The 25,000-nt window shown below is 35.3% G+C and overlaps 1 protein-coding gene and 1 long non-coding RNA gene across 4 annotated transcripts in view; both read right to left on the reverse strand.

The window, feature by feature from the left end:
* Positions 1-10,037: 10,037 nt before the first annotated feature.
* LOC144974204 (uncharacterized) lies at positions 10,038-14,839 on the reverse strand. The gene is made up of 4 exons (XR_013645666.1): positions 14,753-14,839; positions 13,495-13,548; positions 12,626-12,650; positions 10,038-10,053 (listed from the first exon to the last, which is right to left on the reverse strand). It is a non-coding gene; the product is annotated as an uncharacterized LOC144974204 (long non-coding RNA).
* Positions 14,840-19,876: 5,037 nt separating this feature from the next.
* The window catches only part of LOC144973529 (prolyl 4-hydroxylase subunit alpha-1-like), a 32,297-nt gene continuing 27,173 nt past the window's right edge, over positions 19,877-25,000 (reverse strand). For all 3 annotated transcript variants that reach the window (XM_078916063.1, XM_078916061.1, XM_078916064.1), the window contains exons 12-14: positions 24,154-24,219; positions 23,378-23,446; positions 19,877-21,382 (exon numbers count right to left, since the gene is read on the reverse strand). In XM_078916063.1, coding sequence (XP_078772189.1) covers positions 21,215-21,382; positions 23,378-23,446; positions 24,154-24,219 — 303 coding nt within the window. In that variant the 3' untranslated portion in view covers positions 19,877-21,214. The remainder of the gene's footprint in view (positions 21,383-23,377; positions 23,447-24,153; positions 24,220-25,000) is intronic.

The following is a 25,000-nucleotide window of genomic DNA, read 5'->3' on the forward strand; positions in this document are numbered from 1 at the left end:
TACCTTGAACAATGAGGGTGGCAAAATGAATTTGATCAGTCTCCAAATATACGGTCCTATAAAATACAGTAAAACTGGTTTGGGGGGGGGGGGGGGGGGGGGCGGTCAATAAAAACAGTTACATTAAATATCCTGAATTGTTATATACCGTCTCAAAATACTGACGCTCTTGTCATAGATATATAAAGATTGAGTTAAGTTAATATGGTTTATAGAGAAGAACAAAAGTAGTAACAACATTATTTCTCATTTCTAGGCATTGTAATGTTAAAGTAGCTTTTTGGCAGCAGATTTTAATGGTGCTCACACTACTATGTTATGACGATCGACCAAATCAGCAAATTCTTTACCGCACTCGTGCACCGTCGCAATCCCACATGGAAGTTTCGGCACAACACACCGTTCAACTAGATGCTCTGCGGTTTCGGGCTCGGTACCACAACAGGTACAATGGTTACAGTCCCAAATGATGAAGGGATCTGGTGCATCCCGACATAATACCATTTTCAGGTGATGGGTCACATAGACTTCTTGCTTGGAGATCAAGTTGGGATGGTGAAATACTTATGTTGTATTCCTCACAAAGAACACGTTTGCAATGCTGCCATATCTATTTGTTTCACTTCTGTATTTTAAAATGGTGATGATGATGATGATGATGAGGATGAGGATGACGATGATGATAATGATGATGAAGATGATGATGATGATGATGATGATGATGATGATGATGATGATGATGATGAAACAACATCAATGTTAAAAAAAACAAAAACAATAAAAACGTCAAAAACATCATCATCAACAATAAGAACAACCATATCATCAACAACAAGCATAACAACAACACCATCACAACAAAAACAAGAACAATATCACAATATGAACAACAACACACACAACAACAACAAAAAACAACAAAAACAACAACATCAATAACATCATTATCGCCCTCAAGAATAACAACAAAAACATCATCAAGAGCAACAACAACGATAACAACAACAACAACAACAACAACAACAACAAGAACAACGACAGTGGTGTCGTACACTGACAAAACCCATTTTATAGTTCATCATCATTCTTTACTTATTTAAAACTTTTACTTTGTATTACATCGATCGGTTGAGGTCCCGATAGCTCAATTGGTAGCACACTCGCTTTACATGCAAAAAGGACCGAGATTAATCCCGGTTGCAGTCGACACCTTTTTTTTCCGACCCCCCCCCCCCCTTTCCACCTAGCTGGGTCTGTTAGAGCTGGCGGAAAGTGCTTTGCAGGCTTCCAATCAGATGGTAGCAAGCGATTGCTATTGATCCTTTCAGGCAATAGAAACCGGGGCAATTTCTGGACCAATGGGCCTAATGGCCCTAAAGGGCATCGATCGTTGAAAATGATTCCCAGCTCGTCATGAAAGTCTTCAATCCGAGAATCCTTTCTTTTAGACCTTTAATCATATCACTATAACTGCTCCCTTCATGAAAATTAAGCCAGACCTGTATTTATTGGTAACCAGACTGGGGTTCCGATAACCCATTGCTAGGAGCACTTGCTTCACAAGCAAAGGGAACCGGTCCAGGGTGCAGTATTGACTTTTCTTCTGACTCCTCTATCTACTCAACAGTCATTGAATAGCTGGATCTTTCTTTTGTTGTTGTTTTTGTTGGTTGTTTTTTTTTTTTTTTTTTGGGGGGGGGGGTGCAACAGAATAGCGCCATATCTAAAGGGAGCGAGCAACAGCTATTGCCGGTCTAATGCTGTTGAAACCGGGATGAACTCCGACTGCGCAATTCATGTTACTCAATGGGGGCAAACTGCGGTGCTGAACGGAATCCAGGATGGCGTGTGGTGAAAGGATTGATATTATATACATACCAAGAGATGCTACTGCCATAAAGATGGACAAGAAACACTTTCCAAAGAGGCAGGACATTCCACATCTCAAGCTTTCCGAAAGCGATTCCAATTTCTTCCTGGATGGTAAAAATGGGGGAACATAATTTGAAAGATTCAATGTGAACACACATTTTTATGCTGTCTAAAGTTTTTGGTTTTTATTTTATGACAGAAATAGTTACAGGCCATGTGGTCTAGTGGTATAACACTCGCCTTCGTACAGGAAAATCCAGGGTTCGAGTCCCACTCTGAATGGTGCGTAGTTGATTCGTTAGTAAAAAAAAAAAAAGCTCTTTACTCATTATCTCAACGCACTCGGGTGTAAAAATGAATACCTGGCCATTAACAGCGCTGTCTCTAAGACAAATTGTAATATCGTCATGTTTCACCTTACATGTAAATGTTGCTGTTATCTAGGGACCCCTTATAAAGCGCCTTGAGCAAGTTTAGTGGATATTGCACTTTATAACTGCTCAAGTTGGAAAAAAATGCAAATGTAAATCATGGCTACAGAACGTTTCTATGTCGGGGTGAGTCAGGTGTCAAAAAGTGATTATTAGGTTAAAATGAAAAATGCGAACTTTTAGACCTTGTTATTCTAAAACAAAATTATTTCAATATAAACGAAGACTCCTATTTTTCATTATATTTCTAGCTTTTAGCTTCAAAATCACACCGAAATTTTACCGTTTTCAAATTAAACTGTTTTAAAACGGTGGGTCCAAAATATAAGACGATACAAATGAACACCTGCGGCTACGTGGCCTTGAGGTATGACACTCGCTTTCGGATCGGAAGGTCCTGAGTTCGCGCCTCGCTCGGCGCATAGTTGAATTATTGGAAAAGGCTCCTTACTCACATTCTCTCACCGTGCTCAGGTGTAAAATGAGAACCTGACCGTCGACAGCGTTGTCTCTGCCGGAAAAAAAAAGTTGCAATCAGTCCTAGCAGGCGTCATGTCTCGTTTTACATGTTAGATGGTGCTGTTGGTCAGAGAGGGACTCCTTGTAAAGCGCTTTGAGATCGCTAAGTAGTTATTGCGCTTTATAGAACGCTCAATTTTATTTTTTTATTTGGGGTGGGGGGGGGGAGGAGGAGGTGGGGGGGGGGGGGGTTTGACGCAATAAAGAGGAAACTTTGAAATGGGCACGAGTGGTACATTTATACAACGAAGATATAACGATAAGTTTAGGGAACCTTTGAACAAGGTCCTCTTATATTTTCCATTTTCCTAGTGTCAATTTATTTTGAACTACATAGGAATCACGATAAAGCTCTGAAAAAGTGTGTATGCAACAGTGCCAGACAAAGTAAGAAAAATAAAATCCTAAAAAATCCTCAACTGGGACCTCTAGATTACCGGCCAGCGGTACCTTCTGACTACAGACGATACTAAAGCTTTTATTCTTCACAAGGATACGCGTTTTTGCTGTTAACGCTCGCTTGCATCATAAAAGCAAAAATAAAAACAAACATGAACACGAGAGGACGAGGACGAAGATTTTAGACTATAGCGGCTCCATTTTTAGTTGCGAAAATATCAAATTTAGAAAGTGTTTTTCTTATATATTTTTTCTTGCTTTATCTTTGACACTATTTCATACACACTATTTTGGATTTTTATCTTACACCAGTGCCTGGTCCCTAATTTCTCAATTTGAGATTAGGTATCACGGCTTATGGCTCTAAGTAAAAAAAAAAAGCTTCTAAAACATCTTTGCATTCTTAATTTATGACAATCGCCTTCGGGCCTGTGGGTCTTGGGTTTGAGTCTCGCTGTGGCGCGCAAAATTTAGTCCATTAAGAAAAGGCTCTTTACTCACATTCTTTCACCCCACTCAGGTGTAAAATGGTTTGTGGCGGTAACAGCAGCTTTGTCTATTAGATAAAAAAATAATTTTAATAACGCCTTAGAGGGATCCTGTATCGTTCTGAAAAAATCAAGAGTTTCTTTTGAATTGGGATTCCTTGCAAAGCGCTTTTATCAAAATTAGTGGATATTGCACTATATTATATAAAAGCTCAAGTTTTATGTTTCGTGCTTACTAGATCTGTCTGCAGCATTTGAAACAATAGACCATGACATTTTGTTGGGTCTTGAGAAAACTCTTGGGACTACTGAAAGCTGCCTTGAGTGATTTAAATCACAGCTTGTTGGTCGGAGACAATTGTTGTGGTGGATGGTGTCAAATCAGACAGCCAGATACTAAACTTTGGGGTATCCCAGGGCTCGGTCATTGGACCGGTCCTGTTTACAATGCACATGCAATCTCTTTCACATGTGATAAGTGTATCTAATTTAGACTCTCTTATATTTTCATGCAGATGATTCTCAAATTTATGATACTGCACATGCTACTGATATATGTTGATTGATAAATAGGATTGAATGTTGCTTTATTGAAATTAAGAATTGGATGAATCATAACAAATTAATGTTGAATAATGATAAAACAGAAATGTTAATTAATGCTAGGTCCAATATCCTTAAACAAATTGAAACTCCAATGAGTAATTTAGGTTGTTAAATCTGCCACCGAGGTAAAAAAAAATCTTGGGGTTTATTTCGACTGCAACCTATCAATGTCAGTTCAAACAGTTTATCAAATGCATGTACAGTGAAATAAGAAGAATAAGTAAAACTAGACACTTGACCCCTTTAAACACAGCCCAACTTCTGATAAATACCTTAGTGTTATCCAAATTAGATTAATGCAACTCCCTTTTAATTAACATCTCAAAGAAATATCAAAAACACCCAAGTTGTTCAAAACAATACTGCTAGTCTAGTTTTGAAAAAAAGACAAAACTATCATCTGCTTCTGATCTCCTTAGAGAGTTGCATTGATTACCTGTTGAGAAAGGCATCATCTATAATGTTCCATTGCTTATAAAACACTAAGTAGTCGTGCTCCTGGATGGCCTTGTACGCCCCCATTTTTAGAGTAGAAATCTTATACAAACCTAAAACATCCGGCAAAATTGGTAAACAATCGTTTGAATTTTCGGCACCCCATTTTTGAAATGCTTTCTCTCTCTCAAAATATTAGAAGTGCTGACTCATTATCAGCTTTCAAATCTAAATGGAAAACTCGCCTTTTTAGTCTCATGATTTCTATTTTGTAAATGAAGTTTTACCTAGCATGCGTGTAAAATGTAATGTCTATTGCTGCGTGGGATGAATAAAGACAATTTTATTTATTCATTATTTAAATAAAACTTAGAAAGTACTTACCCAAGTCCGAAAAATGGCGGCCTACATTTCTTACGGGATGAACAAGAGGATTTTTTCGAGGCCCTTTCTTTGAAAGAGTAGGATGCGTAAAGTTAAACAGAGTTATATACTTATGTTGCTAAATTCCCTCAAGACTTTTAAAAAAGTTGTGAGAAACACATACTATTTTGCAAGAGTTCAAAATCAGTGTTGCCAAAATCAATATCATGAAATATAAATAGAGAGGTCAATAGATAAAGACTTTGGAAGAAAGAAAATGAAAATATTGCTATTCTTTGCTTTAAATGTATCAACAAAACTGCTCCTTCATATCTATGCAAACCTATATCATTACACTCTTCAATCTTCCGTTAACTGTTCCAAAAAAGTCTCCAAGGTATTCAGATAGATGTTTATCTCAAGTTGCCCCTTATAGTTTCTTTAAGAGCATGCAATATAGAAGCTACCTTTAAGACAAACATTTAGAACTATTTTTAAGAAAATATTTGATAGACTAAAAACCGATCGTTTTATTTATGGTGTGTGTGTGTGTGTGTGTGTGTGTGTGTGAGTGTGTGTGAGTGTGTGTGTGTGTTGTGTGTATGTGTAATTGTGGCATTGAGATTGTATTGAAAATGCGCCTAGAGCTGTTTGTATCTGGAATTGACGTGTCATAGGTAAATGATTGGCATTATTATTATTATTATTATTATTCTTATTATTATTATTATTATTATTATTATTATTATTATTTATTATTATTATTATTATTATTATTATTATTATTATTGTTATTATTATTATTGTTATTATTATTATTATTATTTTATTATTATTATTATTATTATTATTATATTATTGTTGTAATTATTATTATTATTATTATTATTATTATTATTATTATTATTATTATTATTATTATTATTATTATCATTATTATTATTATTATTAATATTATTATTCAATATAGATATGGACACTAGGACCATATAGATTTAAATGTTCAAACAGGTTCGTTGTGCAAGTATGAGTAATAAATAATTCATAGGCGATCAATGATCAAACATGGCCGTTATTGACACTATCATTTGCCAACCAATCAAAATGTGATGGATGTTTTTAAAAATCTATTATCATGATTCTTATCATAATATTGGTTAAGTAAAATTGAAAGCAATTATTATAGTATTCGTGGTTAACTCTGTCGTCAGAATATCTCGAGGGACAAGCGCAATATTTCTTACTTACACCATGTCTTATCCGTATGAATTGGATTCAATAGTCTGATGTCACGTCGCCCAGCAACGGCGGCCATCGTGGTTCTAAACAAAGAAAATCGGTTCTTTTTATTCTTCATGCTGGCGAGAACTTTTCATAATTCTTGTGATCAGAATGTGTAAAAGTCATAACATGATCAGATTTATAATGGTTTTTTATCCTCTGGATACGCTTTTATGCTCGTCGGAGAAATATGTCATAAGGGGTCCGCCATTGTTCCGATAGTTTAGAGCCAGTTACTAAGTTACCATGCGTCATTACGAGGGAAGTGACGTCACGACTATTGAAGCCTATTGCCTATATTATTAACTGCTGCACCATTGAAAGACACACGTATTTTAAAAAATTGTCCAGAAAACTCGTCCTTCGAATATCGATCGATTTTAATGACCTCTTTGCAAAACTCCAACAACAAAAAAACCCTGGGACTTCAGGTTTGAGATTTGTCTCAAAGATGAGGGTCACTGTAATCGATCGATATTTGAAGGACGAGTTTTCTGACCAAATTTATTTAAATACATGTCTTTACAGTGTAAGGCAGTTAACTTGATAAGAAAGATGTGATATTTTCGACCATCAACATGTAGATTTCACTAAAATTTACTTTTTTTTATATATCAGCCAGCACATGTGCAGTTTTCGTTCCTGTGTTTTAGTTAAATCATATAATTTTCTTACTGAAACCAACTGCAACCTGTAGCCCATAGCGAAGAAAACACCTACGTAAACTTCAAAAAGTAGTAAACAAAAATGAATTAACCCCCTCCTTACCAACTATATGAAAATCGTCACATTCGTTACGATACAACCAACATTATTCTTATTCAAATTTCTCTTGTACATCATAAAATTTAAAGAAAATGAACAGTGTGTTGTAGAGTATGTTTTCCTAAATAGTAGGGGGAATTAGGTCCAAAAACCCCTTGAATTGTGCAAACAGGGTTGAAAGCATGAAAATTACATATGTTGTAGAATATGAAAAACCCTATAATTTATGATATAGAACCACTCTGAGAAATCAGTATTAGTTGAGATACAAGGTTTTTAAGATTAGAAAATTTTGAAATGGACGACAATTATTTCTTTCATTTTTATTGTGTAAACATTCGAGGCAAGCCGAGCAAAGGTTGTTTTACGTCATCCTTTGGATTCCCATTGGTGACTATTTTTAGCGTCGAAGCGGATGTTTTCCTTTCCCTTTACTTTCGATTCACAAACCATACAAATTATTTAATCGTAAATATTATTCAATTTCACTTGTTTTAAAGGACGTCTAGCGAGCAATATTCTATAATATAATATAATTTTTGTTTATTACACAGTCCACGGCAGTTTGTATCAGCTTAGTTAGTATCACTTTGACTTGAACATAGATATCAAAAAGGTTGACAGTATGCATTCTGCACCCATTAGAAAAACTAAGGCAAAATACACTGAAAAATTGCATACTTCTTCAATATATAACCCACAAAATTGCACAAGTTAGAATATTCTTTATGATTATGTAAAATAGTGTTATCTCGTTAGACTTGACCTAAACAATCACCAAGAAATACATTGGAAATATTAAGTAGTCATTGTTCAAAATATTAGAAAAGTTGGGGGAAAAAATGTCCAACAAAATTGAAAACATCAAAACAAAACAACCCAAAATAGTTTAGGATATAAACAAAAAAAAGAAAAAGAAAACCAAAAATAAAAACAAAAGAGAAAACAATCAAACAAAACTCCAAAAAGAAAAATAATCAAAACTCCAAACAATCAAAAATATAAAACAAAACAGACAAAACATTTTTTTAAAAAGAAACAAACTAAATAAAAAATTAGAAAATAATGAGAAAAGCAAAGAAAAAAAAAACAACGAAAAGCAAAACATTATAAATTTTCATTGAACTACAATAGGTTTACTGCGATTTTCATGGGATCTATGGTGCAAAGTATCATAATAATAATAATATTATGTCTAATCCTCATATAATGTTTATTGGGGTTGTTATGGATAAATGAGTAAAAAATACATTTAAAAAAACTAAGATTTTGTTTGCAGCTGTTGTATTTCTAGAAGGCATACATACTAGTATGATGTTTACACTAGATCAACATCTTTACTTCATAGATCAATGTATATCAATGTTCATGTTGTGTATATCGCACGCGTGAGAGAGAGAGAGAGAGAGAGAGAGAGAGAGAGAGAGAGAGAGAGAGAGAGAGAGAAGATAAGTAGGATTGAAATATCTGTTCAATGTTATAGTTTTCATATAACGTTGTAACAAGTGTAACTAAATGACAAATTGCCATATTTATGGACAATAAAGATCTATTATTATTATTATTATTATTATTATTATTATTATTATTATTATTATTATTATTATTATTATTATTATTATTATTATTATTATTATTATTATTATTATTATTAAAGTTTTCACTTACTAAGACTATCATCGGAGTCCGAAGAGCCTGAAGAAAGTGATTTTATAAATTTTAAATATAAAGATTGAGGTTTTATATAGCTCAATATCCACTAAACGTGATCAAAGCGTTTTGCAAGGGATCCCTGACCTACAGCAACACTTAACGTTTAGGACGGGACATGACACCTGTTATGCGATATTACTTTTTTTTTCGGAGAGAGACAACGCTGTTTACGGCCATGTACTCATTTCAAACCTGAGTGATACGGTGAGAGAATGTCAGCAAAGAGCCTTTTCCAAGACTCAACTATGCGCCGAGCCGAGAATAAGTCCTATATTCTGCCTTAAATAAGATAAGATTTATCGAGTTACCATACACGGTAATACTAGAGCAATACTAAATGACTAGCTCATACACTGACCTTTAGCATTTTTATCTTTAGCATTTATATGGCGCAATATCTACTTAACGTACTCAAAGCGCTTTACAAGAGGTCCCCAGCTAACAGCAACACATAATATTATAACATAAATTAGAACGAGTCACAACGCCTGTATGGCTGCATTTGCAACAGAAAAAAGCGCTGTTACCGACAATTTTCCACCTAGGTACGGGAATGTGAGTGAAGAGTCTTTTCCAAATGTTCAACGCTGCACCGCTCAGAACTGGACCCAAACCTGGGACATCCAATCGATATCGTTGAAACAACAAACAAAAAACATAATCTTAAATCTCATCACCTCACCAACCATTATCACTGCTGAGCTATCTTCTTTTACATCATCATCATAATCATCATCGTCATCATCATCATTATCATCAACATCGTCATCAACTACCACCACTGCTATAACTAACTGCTAGACTACCTTTACTATTACTACTACTACTACTACTACTACTACTACTACTACTACTACTACTACTACTACTACTATACTACTACTACTAGTAACTACTACTACTACTACTACTACTACTACTACTATTACTAATACTACTACTACTACTACTACTACTACTACTACTACTACTACTACTACTACTACTATAACAAACACACAAACATATACACACGTACACACACACACACACACACACACATATTATAAAAGCATATTTAAACACACAAAGTAGGGGAGATGGGGAGAGAGAGAGAGAGAGAGAGAGAGAGAGAGAGAGAGAGAGAGGGGGGGGGGCACAGGTAGATAGTGATAGATAATACTTACTGAAACTGATGCTTCCTGAAGAATATGTATTTTATATTTTAATTTATGGTAGAATTAGATATTCATCAAATGTGCTTTTAGCACTATAAACACAAGTCAACAAATACCAGTTGTCACGAACAAATAGAATCTTTATAGATTAACAAAAATAGATAAATAGATAGATATGAATATTATATATATATATATATATATATATATATATATATATATATATATATATATATATATATATATATATATATCCGCAACTAACAGATTTTCACTGATTTAGTATGCTCAATACGCTTGACAATATTTTAAATATTCTCCCAGCAGGCCACATGGAACCATACTCAGGCGCATAGAGCTGTTGTCTATAGAATAGATGCGGCATAAATGACTTACATCATTCTTTCGAAATCATAGAGTACATTGTGTTTTCTTCAGACATGAATCAATTCTAGCGTTTAAAAGAGTAGTCCTTTAGAGCCATTAAACCCATGGGGCAGGAGTCCTATAGGGAATGAGATTAGCGGAAGAGTAGCGTCCCTTAATTGGACGTCACCTTACAGAGAGAACGTCAATTTGGTTTTGAAGTGTCTCAAGCCGCTTTCACCGGAAGCGAGGACGAGAGACGCATGCGCAAAACCAACATGACGTTCTCTCTCTTATAACTTTTCCGCCGTTGACGTCACAGGCTATGGGTAACGTCCAATCAAGGGACGCTACTCTTCCGCTAATCTCATTCCTTATAGATAGGACGCTAGTCTATTGCAAAGTACTTTAATACTTTTCGCCAAGGCTAACAGACCCAGCTACTAATGCTGGGCGACTAGGGGATGGGGGTGAGAGTCAATTATGATTATAAGGGTTCAATAAAATCATCGTAATTTGTCTTTTCTTTTTAGAGGAGGAGGAGGAGGAGGAGGAGGAGAAGTCAATGTAACATATCGTATTTTCCTGACTGTAAGTTCCGCGACTCTTCCCCCCAGATTTCTTCCAGTCCAATTCAACCTGGCTCCTGTTAGTATTTTTCTTTGTCCATGTAAGTCAAACGTGCAGATTTCATAGTTATTATTTTGACGATGTAACGCATAAACAACGAATTCAAGAAAATGGTGCTTGTACATTGGAGCGACTTAATGGTAGGATAAAATTGATTTTTAAAAAATGAGATTTGGCTGATGCTCTTTTAGTCATATGCGTATTTCAGTCCGGAAAAAAAAATTAATAAATAAAAATGAATATAACAGCTTTGATAAAACAAAAAGAACAAAATACCAAACACGGCTCAAAACCCCTCTTCAGCCAACATCAACAAAAAAATGAATTAAAACATGAATACATTACTTAAAAACCCAGAAAGATGACAGAAAAAAAATAAGCGCGTTCTTTCTGTATAAAGTTATGGAATGTAATATAAATGTAATAAGATTGTGTAAGATAAAATTAAAAACAACATAAATAAAACACATTGATATCGTTTGTCAATAAAAGAACATATTATACAGTCCGGTAAATACAATGATACCGGATTGACGAGTTGGGTCAAAGTTATAATGGGCATGATCTTTATCATCAACTACAAAAAATTCAAAATAAAGCGGCTAGACTTATAAAATTAACGAAAAAAAAAGAGATCATATAACACCAGTTATCCAGGAATTGCACTGGCTTCCTGTGAAGTATAGGATAGAATTTAAAATATTGTGCTATGTTTTTAGATGTCTGGATGGATTGGCACCTGAATATTTGCAGGAACTGATTAAAAAATATGAACCCACTCGAAATTTAAGATCATCTCAGTCCCAACTTCTAAAAGTTACCATCTCAAAATCCACTTTCGGTGAAAAAGCCTTTTCATTCATAGCTCCACGCCTATGGAACGCACTGAGTCCTCGGACAAAGTCCGGTGAAAATTTATCATCTTTCAGGAAATGTCTGAAGACTGAGTTGTTCCGCGAGGCTTATTTTTCATAAAATAGATGTTGCTTTGATTTTTGTTTTTTGTATGCATGCTTATTATGTATCATGTAGTGTCGTGATTTTTAATTTTGTTGTTTTTAAACATTTTTATTTTTATTATGTACAGCACCGCAGAGCACGATTAACGTGGATGTTTAGGCGCTATATAAATTCATTATTTATTTATTATTTATTTATCTATATTACATTGCCATGTGCTCGAGGCCATTGGTCACATTGCAAAGAGTGCTCAAAATGATCCACATAGTGAAAAGTGTTCACTGAGTGAGAAATATCCAACGTTGCAATTGTCATTTTGCTCAGCATGACTCATGGTTATGTTTACAACTTTCATAAACAAAGCAGCGTGTTTCCATTTATTGATAATTGTCCAATCCTTGTACAGCAACAAATCATGTGATCGATGACTAGGTTGGACGAAAACATGAATATAGATCACTCCCATTAACAATGTGAAATTAAATGTAAGCTTCAATTTAATTACTAACAATCGAACAAGAATACAGATGAAAGATTTAAACCTTAAACGGATATCAAAATTGTGTGAGATAAGATGAAAAACAACATCAATAAAGACATTGAAGACATGAAGACATCTTTTATCAATAATGGTTATTACCTCTCGGTGATTTTTTACTTCTGTCCTGGAATCGTAACGATGACAAAATTATTTGAATTAGATTGATCTCATTTATCATCATTACATCGGTCGTTAACAACTATCACGACAACCACCAATAAAATCTTCATTGTCGTCGTCGTCGTCGTCATCATCGTTATCATCATCATCATCATCATCATCACCATCATCATCATCATCATCATCATCATCATCAACATTATCATCATCATAATAATAATAATAATAATAATAATAATAATAATAATAATAATAATAATAATAATAATAATAATAATAATAATAATAATCTTCAGGATCATTGTCGTCGTCCTCATCATCATCATCATCATCATCATCATCATCATCATCATCATCATCATCATCATCCACCACCAACACCATCACCATCATCATCATAGCGTAATGCTATCAAAGCTAGCAACCAAACAAACAAAAAATCTGAGCTGGACCTTAATCCTAATGGGGGAAAGCTGATGACCGATTTGGATGGAGGGCCCTTACTGCAAAACCATATCTTATGCCTCCTCTACGACATTCTCGGGAGATAATTGTAAACATATAATCAGAGATGCCAACTATTACGAAAGATTCGTAGAATTACGAAATGTTGGCTTCATGAGCATCTCTAAGTCACTAAAACTTATTGAAAATGAAAGTTGATGGGAGACTTCATACTTTTAAGGATTTTGAAGTGTTATTCAATCCTTGTGTGGGTAAATCGTTGATCTTTTAAAGTGAACTATATCGACTTGTATCACTTTTATCTCCTAAAAATTACGAATTAAACATTTTTCAATTTGGCAGGTCTGTCTAATCATTATGATCGCAAAAATAAAATACTGTACCTTTCCTCTGTGTCTCATCTTAAGAAACTTAGGTCAAAAGTAACCAATTTGGGTCTGAAAAGAAAACAAAACAGAAGAGATAAATAATAGACGGGAATCTGACAGAATTGATGTTACGCAGCTCATGAGATATTACAGAGGGTTTACATGAAAAGTTTAGAAACCATTTTCTAAGCTAACGATTGTATCAGGTTATTTTTAATATGATATCCGAAAAGACAATGTTTTTTTCATAATCAAATTCATTTAGATTTGAAGAAAAGTCCTGTAATTTTTTTTTCAAAAGGGGTGGCCTTCCGAAAGCTCCTCGTGCTAAGGGAAACAACCCAACTAATCCCTCAACTCACCCTAAGAAAATAATAAAACCTAGTACCTTTAACTAACCCTAATAGGAAAAACAAACACCCTTGCACCTACTAAGAACTATAACTATTCCTAATACAAAAAAAGGGGGAGACCTTCCATAAGCTACTACATCCCAAGTTTTCTTCCGATGTTATAGATAGTATGCGTTTGGCTAAGAAGCTCATAACATTGCCATCCGGAAGTATAACAGACCAACACACAAAACATTGTGTAATCATGAAGTTTTATGGTCGGGGTACTACAGTTTCGTGAGAATCACTCACAAACGCGGATGGCAAAATACAATAACAAAGGCTTGAGTGACGTCATCTTCGTTCTATCTATAGAGGGGGTTTGGGAGAGGGGAGGGGAACTTTTTTTTTAAAGTCTCCCCCCTCCCAAACCCCCTTCTAGAAGTTCTAGTGTAGGGGGAAGACTTTTAAAAAAAAGTTTTCTCCCTCTCAAACCCCCTACTAGAACAAGAATACTTGGGATGTAGTAGCTTATGGAAGGTCTCCCAAAAAAAAAGTCCTCCGACCTCGAGCTAATCCTAATAGAAAAAAAACAAAACAACAGTGCTTGGGTGTTTGTTTTTCATATTAGAGTTAGTTAAAGGTACTAGGCTTTATTTTTTCTTTGGGTTAGTTGAGGGAATATTTGAGTTGTTTCCATTAGCACGAGGAGCTTTCGGAAGGCCACCCTGAAATGGTGGAAAATCTCATTGGGTTATATTTTGAAGCGATGCAATCAATTATTTTTGGGAACTGCAAGTTCAAGAAGATATATAATTATATAATTGTGAGTGTTTTTCAATGTTGGAAAATGTTCTGTGAAATGAAAGCTAAAAGTGCGTAACAAAGATTTATTTTATTCCTAAATAAACATTTTAAAAAGTACGATAAAAACAATTTACTTTTGTACTATGTGTAATAAGTCAATCATAGAAGCGTTTGTTTACATCGTAACATATTTTCAAGGTTGCTTTTAAGAAAAGTAAAACCCGTTCATTACAGTACGTTTGTAAACATCCGCACCAAAACAATTATAGATCTTAATGCTTCCTTTTCGCAATGGGGGAAGCATACACTAGTCTTCATGGCATAGCACACAAAGTAATCCTTCAGAACCATAGGGGCCATGAAGCTGGACAATGACAATTGCGTGTTACCATTTAGATAGGACGCTAGTCTATCACTAAGCGCTTTCCACCAGACCGAGCTATCCGATCATAAGCGAGTGCTCTACCAGTTGAGCTATTGGGACTCCTAAGTGGCAGAGAACGCAGCTCTTAGAAAATAATAAATATGGTATCGAAAAATATCGGCAGGAAGAAGATATCTGATTTTATGGAATGCTTTTTGCTCTTATCTTGTTCTATCTGGGTTGTCTTCCCTTGTACGACAAATGCCTTTCCAGATTTTTCTTTTCTGGTTTGCATAGCACTGAATCGATGGTCAGATATTTTCAGGTCTGTTTTTTTTATTATTATTAATTACATGTTAACAACTGATTAGAGATTTTGTCTCAGTAAAATGGAGAAAGTTATGAAGGATGGCGATCATCCCCTTCGCAAATATATTAAGTTCTCCACGAGGAGCCGTCGCCTTATATCTATAAAAACAAAGACAACATGTCACATTAATTCATTTTTGCCACATGGTGTTCGAATTTTTAACGGCTAACTGTGATTTAATTTAAATACTATCATTTAAATATACACACACAAGTTCGGACTAAAGGCCAGAGGTATGGCCTATCTCAGTTTATTAAATTAATATATAAGGTGTTGCTATTGGTTCTTGGTTGTATATTTTTACATTTTTGCACATTTGCATATTATATATATATATATATATATATATATATATATATTATATATATATATATATATTGTATATATATATATATAATATATATATATATATATATATATATATATATATATATATATATATATATATATATATACATTGTCGCCATAGATTCTCAACTTTGTGTTTATACATTTTTATGCATGCCACGTCTGTAAACGAATTTTCATTTTTTTATGAATAAAGTATATTATTATTATTATATTATTATTATTATTATTATTATTATTATTATTATTATTATTATTATTATTATTATTATTATTATTATTATTATTATTAATTTTAAATAGAATAGGTGATATTACTTTTTTTTTCCAACAGAGACAACACTATTAAAAATTGGGTACATATTTTACACCTGAGTACAGTGAGAGAATGTGAGTAAAGAGCATTTTCCAAGTACTCAATTATGCACCCTTAGAGCGTGACTCGAACTTTCCGATCCGAAAGCGAGGCTCATACCACTAATCCACAAAGCCGTTTACCGCATACATCTCTTTTCAACGTGATTAAGGCGCTCAAGTTTCACAATCCAAAACTAAACTTCAAGCAAACCGAGTAACACCAACATTTCATTTCAAACATTACAAATCGCTTGTTTTGTGTACTTCGTATACTGTCATGATTTCAATATCCACCTTTGTCTAAGTCCGGTGGGTGTCCGATAGCTGAGTTGGTAGAGCACTGGATTCACACACAAAGGTTTGGAGTTCGATCCCGGGGGAAGTCGATATTTTTTTAGGACCTCATTGTATACCCAGCAGTAGCTTGGTTTGTTAAATTTGGCGGAGAACAGTTAGCAATAGACTGGCGTCCTATCCAAAGGATGGGAAGCATTCGCTTTCGGATCGGAAGGTCCTGGGTTCAAGCCTCGCTTGGCACATAGTGAGTCCTTGGAAAAGGCTCTTTACTCGCATTCTCACAGGTGTAAAATGAGTACCTGACCTTTAACAGCTTTGTCTCAGTCGAAAAAAAACTAATGTAATATCGCCTAACAGGCGTCATTTTTCGTTCTACATATTAGGTGTTGCTGTTGGTCAGGGACCATTTGAAAAGCGCTTTGAGCACGTGAAGTGGATATTGCGCGATATAAAACTCATTTTTTATGCACAATGTCGGTCTGCGTTTTGAATTCAATAACCATTCTCTCCTCTAATGAGATAGTGAGGTAATGTAAGCAAATAACGTTATCAAAGGACTGATTACACCCTCATTAGAGTTCAATAGGATTCAATAGTCTGATGTCACGTCCGCCCACCCAGCAACGAGCAGCTTGGTTCTAAACAAAGAAAATTTGTACTTTTCATTCTTCATGCTGGTTGGAACTTTTTCATATGTCCTGTGATCAGAATGTATAAAAGTCAAAAAATGATCATATTTATAATGTTTTTCTCCTCTGGATACTCTTTTATGCTCGTCGGAGAAGTATTTCATAAGGGCGTCCGCCATTGTTCCCATGGTTTAGAACCAGTTACTAAGTTACTATGCGTCATTACGAGAGAAGTGACGTCACGACTGTTGAAGCCTATTACTGAGGACGCTCAACATCCCTTGCTTTCTTTATAAGACCACACACAGCAAGTAGCTATTATTAGTAAATCACTGACACATAAAACAACGTCTCTACTAGTCCGCCAAATCCCAGAGCTGAAGGAAATTATTGAAAATCAGTGCTTGATTTAGACTTAAGAGGGCCCTAATCTTTAGAAATATAGGGTCCTTTATGAAACCCGATAACATATGGCAGCAGCTTCTAATGGTGCTCACATTACTATGTTATGACGATCGGCCCAATCAGCAAATTCTTTACCGCACTCGTGAACCGTCGCAAACCCGCTCGGAAGCTTCGTCAAAACACACCGTTCAACTATATGCTCCGCGGTTTTGGGTTCGTTCCCACATCGGGTACATGTTGGACAGGTGGAAAATCCCCACTGATGAAGCGATTTTGCCGTTAGTCAGGTTCTCGACCTAAGCCGATTCGCTACCACCCAGTGTCTCCTCTTACTGGTGGAGAAGCCTGGCAACTTCTCACCAAGTTTCGAGGAGTGTATGTCTCCGCCCCTCGAGGGATTGAATTCGTCCAAACCGACATCCATCTCGTATATGCATCGCTGTCCGTAGTCAGGGAACTTGCGTACAAGGGTTGAAGGGACTTATTTCAGCTCGAAACGTGGGCACCGTCCATTATGCGCTTAAGAGGGGTATCCCCATTCCCTCTCTATTTGATCTTATTAAGCCAGCTCTTTGTAACATATGGCAGTGCCCAGATTAAAATACAACTAAGGAGTAACGAGACGGTAAAATATCACATTTTAAAAACAAAATAATTTATTCGTATTCATTATCAAACTTTGCTTACACGCTTAATGGGAAGCAGAAGGCGTAACGTCACACCTTCCTCCCTTCCGGTTCCAAGCTCATTGGAAATGTGTAACTAAGTCCTCGGGAGAACTAACAATGAATATGTTACATATTGAATCATAATTAATTAGGCATAGCTGTTTAGTAGTAGGATCTACAGGCATATTCTTTTGATTACAGGTCGTAAAAGAGCGAGGATGGATGAACTTTAATGAAGACGCAGCATTTATTTAGGTTAGAAAATAAGATACTGTCACTCTGAAACCAGAAAATCAGTTGCCCATTGTATGTATCTGGGTACTCCGGAAGATTAATTTTACAATTCTAATGAGATTGGAAGCAGGATTTTGGCTTCACACTTTTATTCCCTATATTGCCTTTGTCAGAGCAAAGTCATGATGGTGTCTTCAAATGTCACCAAACTGCATGGTTTGTCACTTTCCATGCACACATTATAAAAATAAAATAAAAAATAAAAATTCCCTTTATTCATCCCATAGAGGAAATTTGCCTCTAGAGTCTAATCCAAGGGAAGACTGGAATAACCCAGGCGTCATCCGGAGTGCAGCAACGCAAATCGAGCAAGGGCGAGGTGACTTGCTCACGGCCACACAGAGCAGCGGCGGGTGATCGAACTAGGTACCTTTCTGGTACGAAGCACCTCTAAGCCACGCTGCTGAAGGAACATAACTTATCTTGAGCCAGTCTTGTTCTAAATTAATTCATTTATATACTTTCAGCTAAAATATAAGATCTTTCTCCAAAGCAATTTGCAATCATTATACTAAGAAAAAAAATCTCTAAATTGCTTCCACATTAGAGAATGTCGATTGGACATCCTCGGCCCTATCCAGATCCTGATGTGAAAAACTATCAGGTTCATATTCCATACGAACCATAGTCTTGACTTTGTCTAACATGCAGATCAAAATGATTGAATTCTCCTACGAGATTCATGTCCACGTCCTCAAGATAATATGTTTGACATAAAGCACTGACTACTTAAGTGAATATCTTCTTTTTGTAGCTTCTAATAATTTTGTTAAAATCATTTGGCTAATGATCTATTGAAACATCCGTTCAGTGTGTTCGGGATAAGGCGGTATGTTCTATTGGCCAAATTACATTATTACCCGCCTGTTCTTTTGTGTTTTTTTTTTGTTTGTTTTTGTTGTTGTTTTTTTTTTGTTTGGTTTGTTGTTGTTTTTTATTTTATTTTTTTTTTTTGTGTTTTTTGTTTGTTTTTGTTTTGTTTTTTGTCTATCATTTCCTTTGTGATATAATAATGCATTGAGAATCCATAAATGCAAGATCATGAGTCATTATTCGTGGTTTATGACCAACGCTCAAAGTGATGGTGAAATTACATAACTAGAGACAAAAGGAGAGACACACAGAGAGAGAGAGAGAGAGAGAGAGAGAGAGAGGGGGGGGGAGAGAGAGAATGAGAGAGATAATGAGAGAGAAAGAGTGAGAGAGAAAGAGAGTGAAAGAGAAAGCGAGAGAGAGAACGAGAGAGAGCGAGAGAGAGAGAATGAGAGAGAGTGAGAGAGAGAGAGAAAGAGAAAGAGAGAGAGAAAGGGGGAAGAGAGAGAGAGGGAGAGAGAGAGAGAGAGAGAGAGGGCGATAGAAACCCCATCCCGTGACACAAGCTCAAGAGATCGAGTCAAAATAGATGCACGTGACAGCAGAAATATTCTAGATGGCGTTTTCAATTGAATTCCAAAAATACAAAAAAATGAATAAAAGATAAATAGATAAATGGATAAAAATTGCAATGACGTGAGCACGTAAGATAATAATATTGAGCGTCCTCGTTTACTACTATAGTAAAGCCCTTTAAAGACTTCTTGTAGTGTAATTCAAAATATTAATGTTTAGAACACATGAAAATATAATATGGACATAATATCTGTTTATTCATGCAATCATGAGTGAATGCATTTGCTGCCTTATTCAGTCCCTTGATTGGAGACAAAATAAGAATTAAAGGGGTGGAACCACAAGGGACTGACTGTCATCTAATAGTCCTCATAAGTTGATATGATTTGTGAGTTTACCTTCATAGATTCTATTTTAATTCGTGCTTCCTTACAAAGGAGCATACTATTTCCTGTCCCATCATTGTTTTTGTTTATTCACCTTAACAACGCCACTATCACAATCAGATTATCTCATTCATCTGTAGTGTTTCATTCATCCTGTTTTATTGATGAAGGGGAAACCCGAAACGTCCACCGTATCCGTCTAATGTTCAATATTTCAATTCAATATTTATCGTTATTTTTTACATTCGTAGAAGCAATGAAGCCTTGAGAAATTATGTTTTTGACATCTAAGTTGTCCTTATGATAGCACTGTTGGGCATAACAAAGGGACGGAATCGGCGGCAAACGCATTCCCCTGGTGCATATCATTACAATAACATGTGAAAATGTTCAAATCATGCAACATCAAGCTCATCACATCAATTTAGTGTGGCATAAAATACTCATTGCATCAATTCCCAATGCAGACAAATACACATACACAGAAACATGTAGATATCTACTGCCAAACACACACACACACACACACACACACACACACACACACACATAGACATGCACACATATCCTTTTTTTAATGCTATGCTCTAAGTGCTTTAAACTAATTAGATTTAAGGCGAAAAAAGTAGAACACAAATGATCCAACCTTTTTAACAATGAATGTGAACCGATGAAATTTATAAAAAATAGAAATTATACATACACACACAAATACACACACACATACACACACACACACACACACACACACACACACACACAGTCTCTATCCAACAGTATAAGGAGATTAGCTTCTCTCTCAATTATTTGCTCCATCCTGAACAACAACTGCAATAACCAATACAACAACAAAAGCAAAACAACAATAACAACAACAAAAACAATAATAACAACAGCATTACCAATAACTATGTCATCAGAAACCTCAATAATAACAACAAACTTATATAATATATTCAAAACGTCCCTATCTCAAAAATCTTTTAAAAACTCTAAACGATTCAGTCCCTCATAAAATTCTCATAATATCAATAAAGTTTGTGGAAGGACTAAGACTTGTTGAAAGGACAATCAATCACTTTTTTTTCTCTACGCCAAGGCATCAACTGCGCATGGGCGCCGGAACTCTTGACCCCATTCATGAATCCACGAGTTGGCCACCCATTTGGTGCCAACCAACACGGGACAGGCAGCGTGCATTGTGTTGTAGTCTACTGTTCCATTGCGATGCATATTGTACCAAAATGCTGCACTACCCTGGAAAATTATAGGGGATAATAAAAATTGTAACACATTCAAATCACAAATTAGATGATATAGATATATGTATTGGTTAACGTGAACATATTTGCAGTTCTGATAACCCAAAATTGCTTTGGACTCGTTGTTGTAGTAAACTACTCTCAAACCGTGGTCTGCCCAGTTTGTCACAGGCCCAGTCAGGCCATGACCTCACGAAGGCCACGGTCAGGTCCAGTTTGTTACAGAACCAGTTTCTGACAAACTGCCATGCTCACCTCAAACCAATGCAAAATATTGTCCATAAAAATAAAGTTCCATAATGATAAGTAGGAGTCGTGACGTCACTCCTTCCTCTGCTCCGGTTCAAAACTCATTCGAAGTGTGAAAACAGTCTTTCAGTAACAATGAAAAAGTTACATTTATTGAATCTTAAGGTGGCATTACTATTTTAGTAGTATTGTGCATAGGCAGATGCGTATTATTATGGATAGTAAAAGAGTAAGGGTACGGGCTGGTTTCACACTTCGAAGGAGATCGGAACCAGTATTTTGACATCACACTATTGTTCCTTGTTGGGTTTGGTTATCAGACCTGCATAATATATGTTCACGTTGGTGTAGGTGAATAAGGGTTGAAGGATGATATTATGGAACAAATGAGGACGTTCAATTTCGAAATGATTCCTGATAAGTGATAAGCATTCAGATTGGTTGAGTGTAAAAAGAAAGTAGGACATGGCGATTAAAAATAAGGAAGGAGATCAAGGTACTTGCAGATGGTGATAATGGTTTTATCCCAATTGGATTAAATAGTCTGATGTCACGTCGCCCAGCAATGGCGGCCATCGTGGTTCTAAACAAAGAAAATCGGTACATTTTATTCTTCATGCTAGCTAGAGCTTTTCATATGTCTTGTGATCAGAATGTGTAAAAGTCAAAACATGATCTGATTTATAATGGGGTTTTTTCCCTCTGGATACGCTTTTATGATCGTTGAAGAAATATTTCATAAGGGCGTCCGCCATTGTTCCGATAGTTTAGAGCCAGTTACTAAGTTACCATGCGTTATTATGAGGGAAGTGACGTTCGACTGTTGAAGCGCATTGCAATTGCAAGTCAAAAATATTTAAAATCTGTCAGAGTCGGGGTAAATATTTGCTTAGAATCAGTAATGGGGATCCTCAAGCATGCATCTGAGTAAATAAAGTATCATTGGGTTTATAACTTTGATCAGAGGATGTGAAGGTAGAGGGGGCGGGGGTGGGAGAGAGAGAGAGAGAGAGAGAGAGAGAGAGAGAGAGAGAGAGAGAGAGAGAGAGAGAGAGAGAAAACGAAGATGAAAATGAAGAAAAGGAAGAGAAGAAGGACAATGAGGGAGGTGAGTGGGGGGGGGGGGCATGAAGAAAAAGAGGATGATGAATGCTTGTGTTTTTGTGTGTGGGGGAGTGAGCGAGTGTGTGAGTATGTAAGTGTGTGTGTGTGTGTGTTTCTTGCAAGGCCTACACTTTGCAATTTTAAATATAAATAAATAAAATTATATAACCTTTATTCGTCCCAAAGGGAAAATTTGTCTTCAGAGTCTATTCCAAGGGAAGACTGGAATAATCCAGGCGTCAGCCGCAGTACAGCGACGCAAACTGGGCTATGGCGAGGTGAGTTGCTCAAGGCCACACAACGCAGCGGGTATTCAAACTCGGTATCTTTCGGGTACGAAGCAAAGAACGTATCGCTGAACAACGCTCCCCAAAATGCAAAACAATGAATGCAAAACAAATTAAGACTCATTTTTTGATTCGATCCGTTAATAGGATTCTGCTGTAATATCACCTAACAGGCGCCATTTCTCGTTCTATCTTATGTGTTGCTTGCTGTTGGTCAGGGAATCTTTTAAAGAACATTTGAGCACGTTTAGTGGATATTGCGCTGTATAAAAAAGCTCAACATCAAGATTTATCAACAGATTCGCGTTGCTTTTTTGAACATAATATAAACAAAAAAAAAGTTCTCTAACCTTCTTGGGAAATACTTTCACTCCAATTTCGGGGAAGACTGTTGCTCCTCCTGCCTCTACGTCAGACAACTGTGGGTGTATTCGTTATATTTAGCCGAGAAGGAAAATAGAACGGTAAAAATTGAATTGGCAAAGGAATCGGAGAAGAAGAAGAAGAAGAAGAAGAAGAAGAAGAAGAAGAAGAAGAAGAAGAAGAAGAAGAAGAATACATATACATATATATATATATATATATATATATATATATATATATATATATATATATATATATATATATATACATTGTCGCCGTAGATTATCAACTTTTTGTTTATACATTTTTATGCATGCCGAGTCTGTAAACTAATTTCCATTTTTTTGGATGAATAAAGTATGTTATTACTGTTTATTATTATTATTATTATTATTATTTTATTATATTATTATTATTATTATTATTATTATTATTATTATATTATTATTATTATTATTATTATTATATTTATTATTATGTTATTATTATTATTATTATTATTTTATTAATTATTATTATTATTATTATTATTATTATTATTATTATTATTATTATTTATTATTATTATTATTATTATTATTATTATTATTATTATTATTATTATTATTATTATTATTATTATTTTCCAAGGACTCAACCATGCGCCGAGCAATGCTCGAACCCAGGACCTTCCTATCCGAAAGCGAGTGTTATACCACAAGGCCACATAGCCACATAGACCATACTAGACACCAAACAAGACACTGAGTCAGTGAATACTTACGTAATTCAAAAATGTAGCAATTCTATTTCCTGCATTGATACTCTTGAAGGCGTTCTTGGACTCTTTCTGAAGAAGGAAAGAAATTGACGTCACTCAGATCTCTGTTACTGTTTTTTTTAGAGTCGTTTTGATTATCATTATTAGTTCTCTCTAAATTATATCACTCAAACAATAAACGTAAAAGATTACATTTGTTTTCTGTGCTGGTATGTGTTATCCGCCTAGTGGATGTTGTGAATATTTCCATAAACGCATAGCATCAATATTAGGGTACAATAAAAAATTATTGATTTGAAATGTATAAAATGTAATTTTTTTCATGCCCAGATTTTCAATTCTTTAGTTAATAGCAACTCCATTAAAAAGTAGGGACGATAAAATTACTTGTTATCCTTTGGAAAGTACGCTAGTCGATAACATTGATTCATCATATTTTTTTCTTTGAAATAACTACAATATTGAATCAAAGATTGAGTTTTCTCACTTGTGTAAACTTAAGCTTTTTTATATAACGCAATTTCCACTAAACGTGTTCAAAACGCTTTACAGGGGATCCTTAGCCAACAGCAACACTTAACATGTCGGACAAGACAGGCGGCCTAACAGGCCCGTTAGGCTATATCATTTTTTTTTCTAAAAGAGATAACGCTGTTTACTGTCGGGTACTCATTTTACATCTGAGTATGAAGAGAGAATTTTTAGAAAAGAGCCTTTTCTAAAGGTTACGAGGGACTACTACTACTATGTGGTCTAGTGCTTGCCTTCGGATAGGAAGATCCAGGGTTATAATTGAGCTTTTAATTGAACTTTATATAGCGCAATATCCACTAAATGTGCTCAAAGCGCT

This window comes from Berghia stephanieae, chromosome 5, assembly GCF_034508935.2.
Source record: "Berghia stephanieae isolate SIO BIC M18660-M18661 chromosome 5, UCSD_Bste_1.3, whole genome shotgun sequence".
Taxonomy (NCBI): domain Eukaryota; kingdom Metazoa; phylum Mollusca; class Gastropoda; order Nudibranchia; family Aeolidiidae; genus Berghia; species Berghia stephanieae.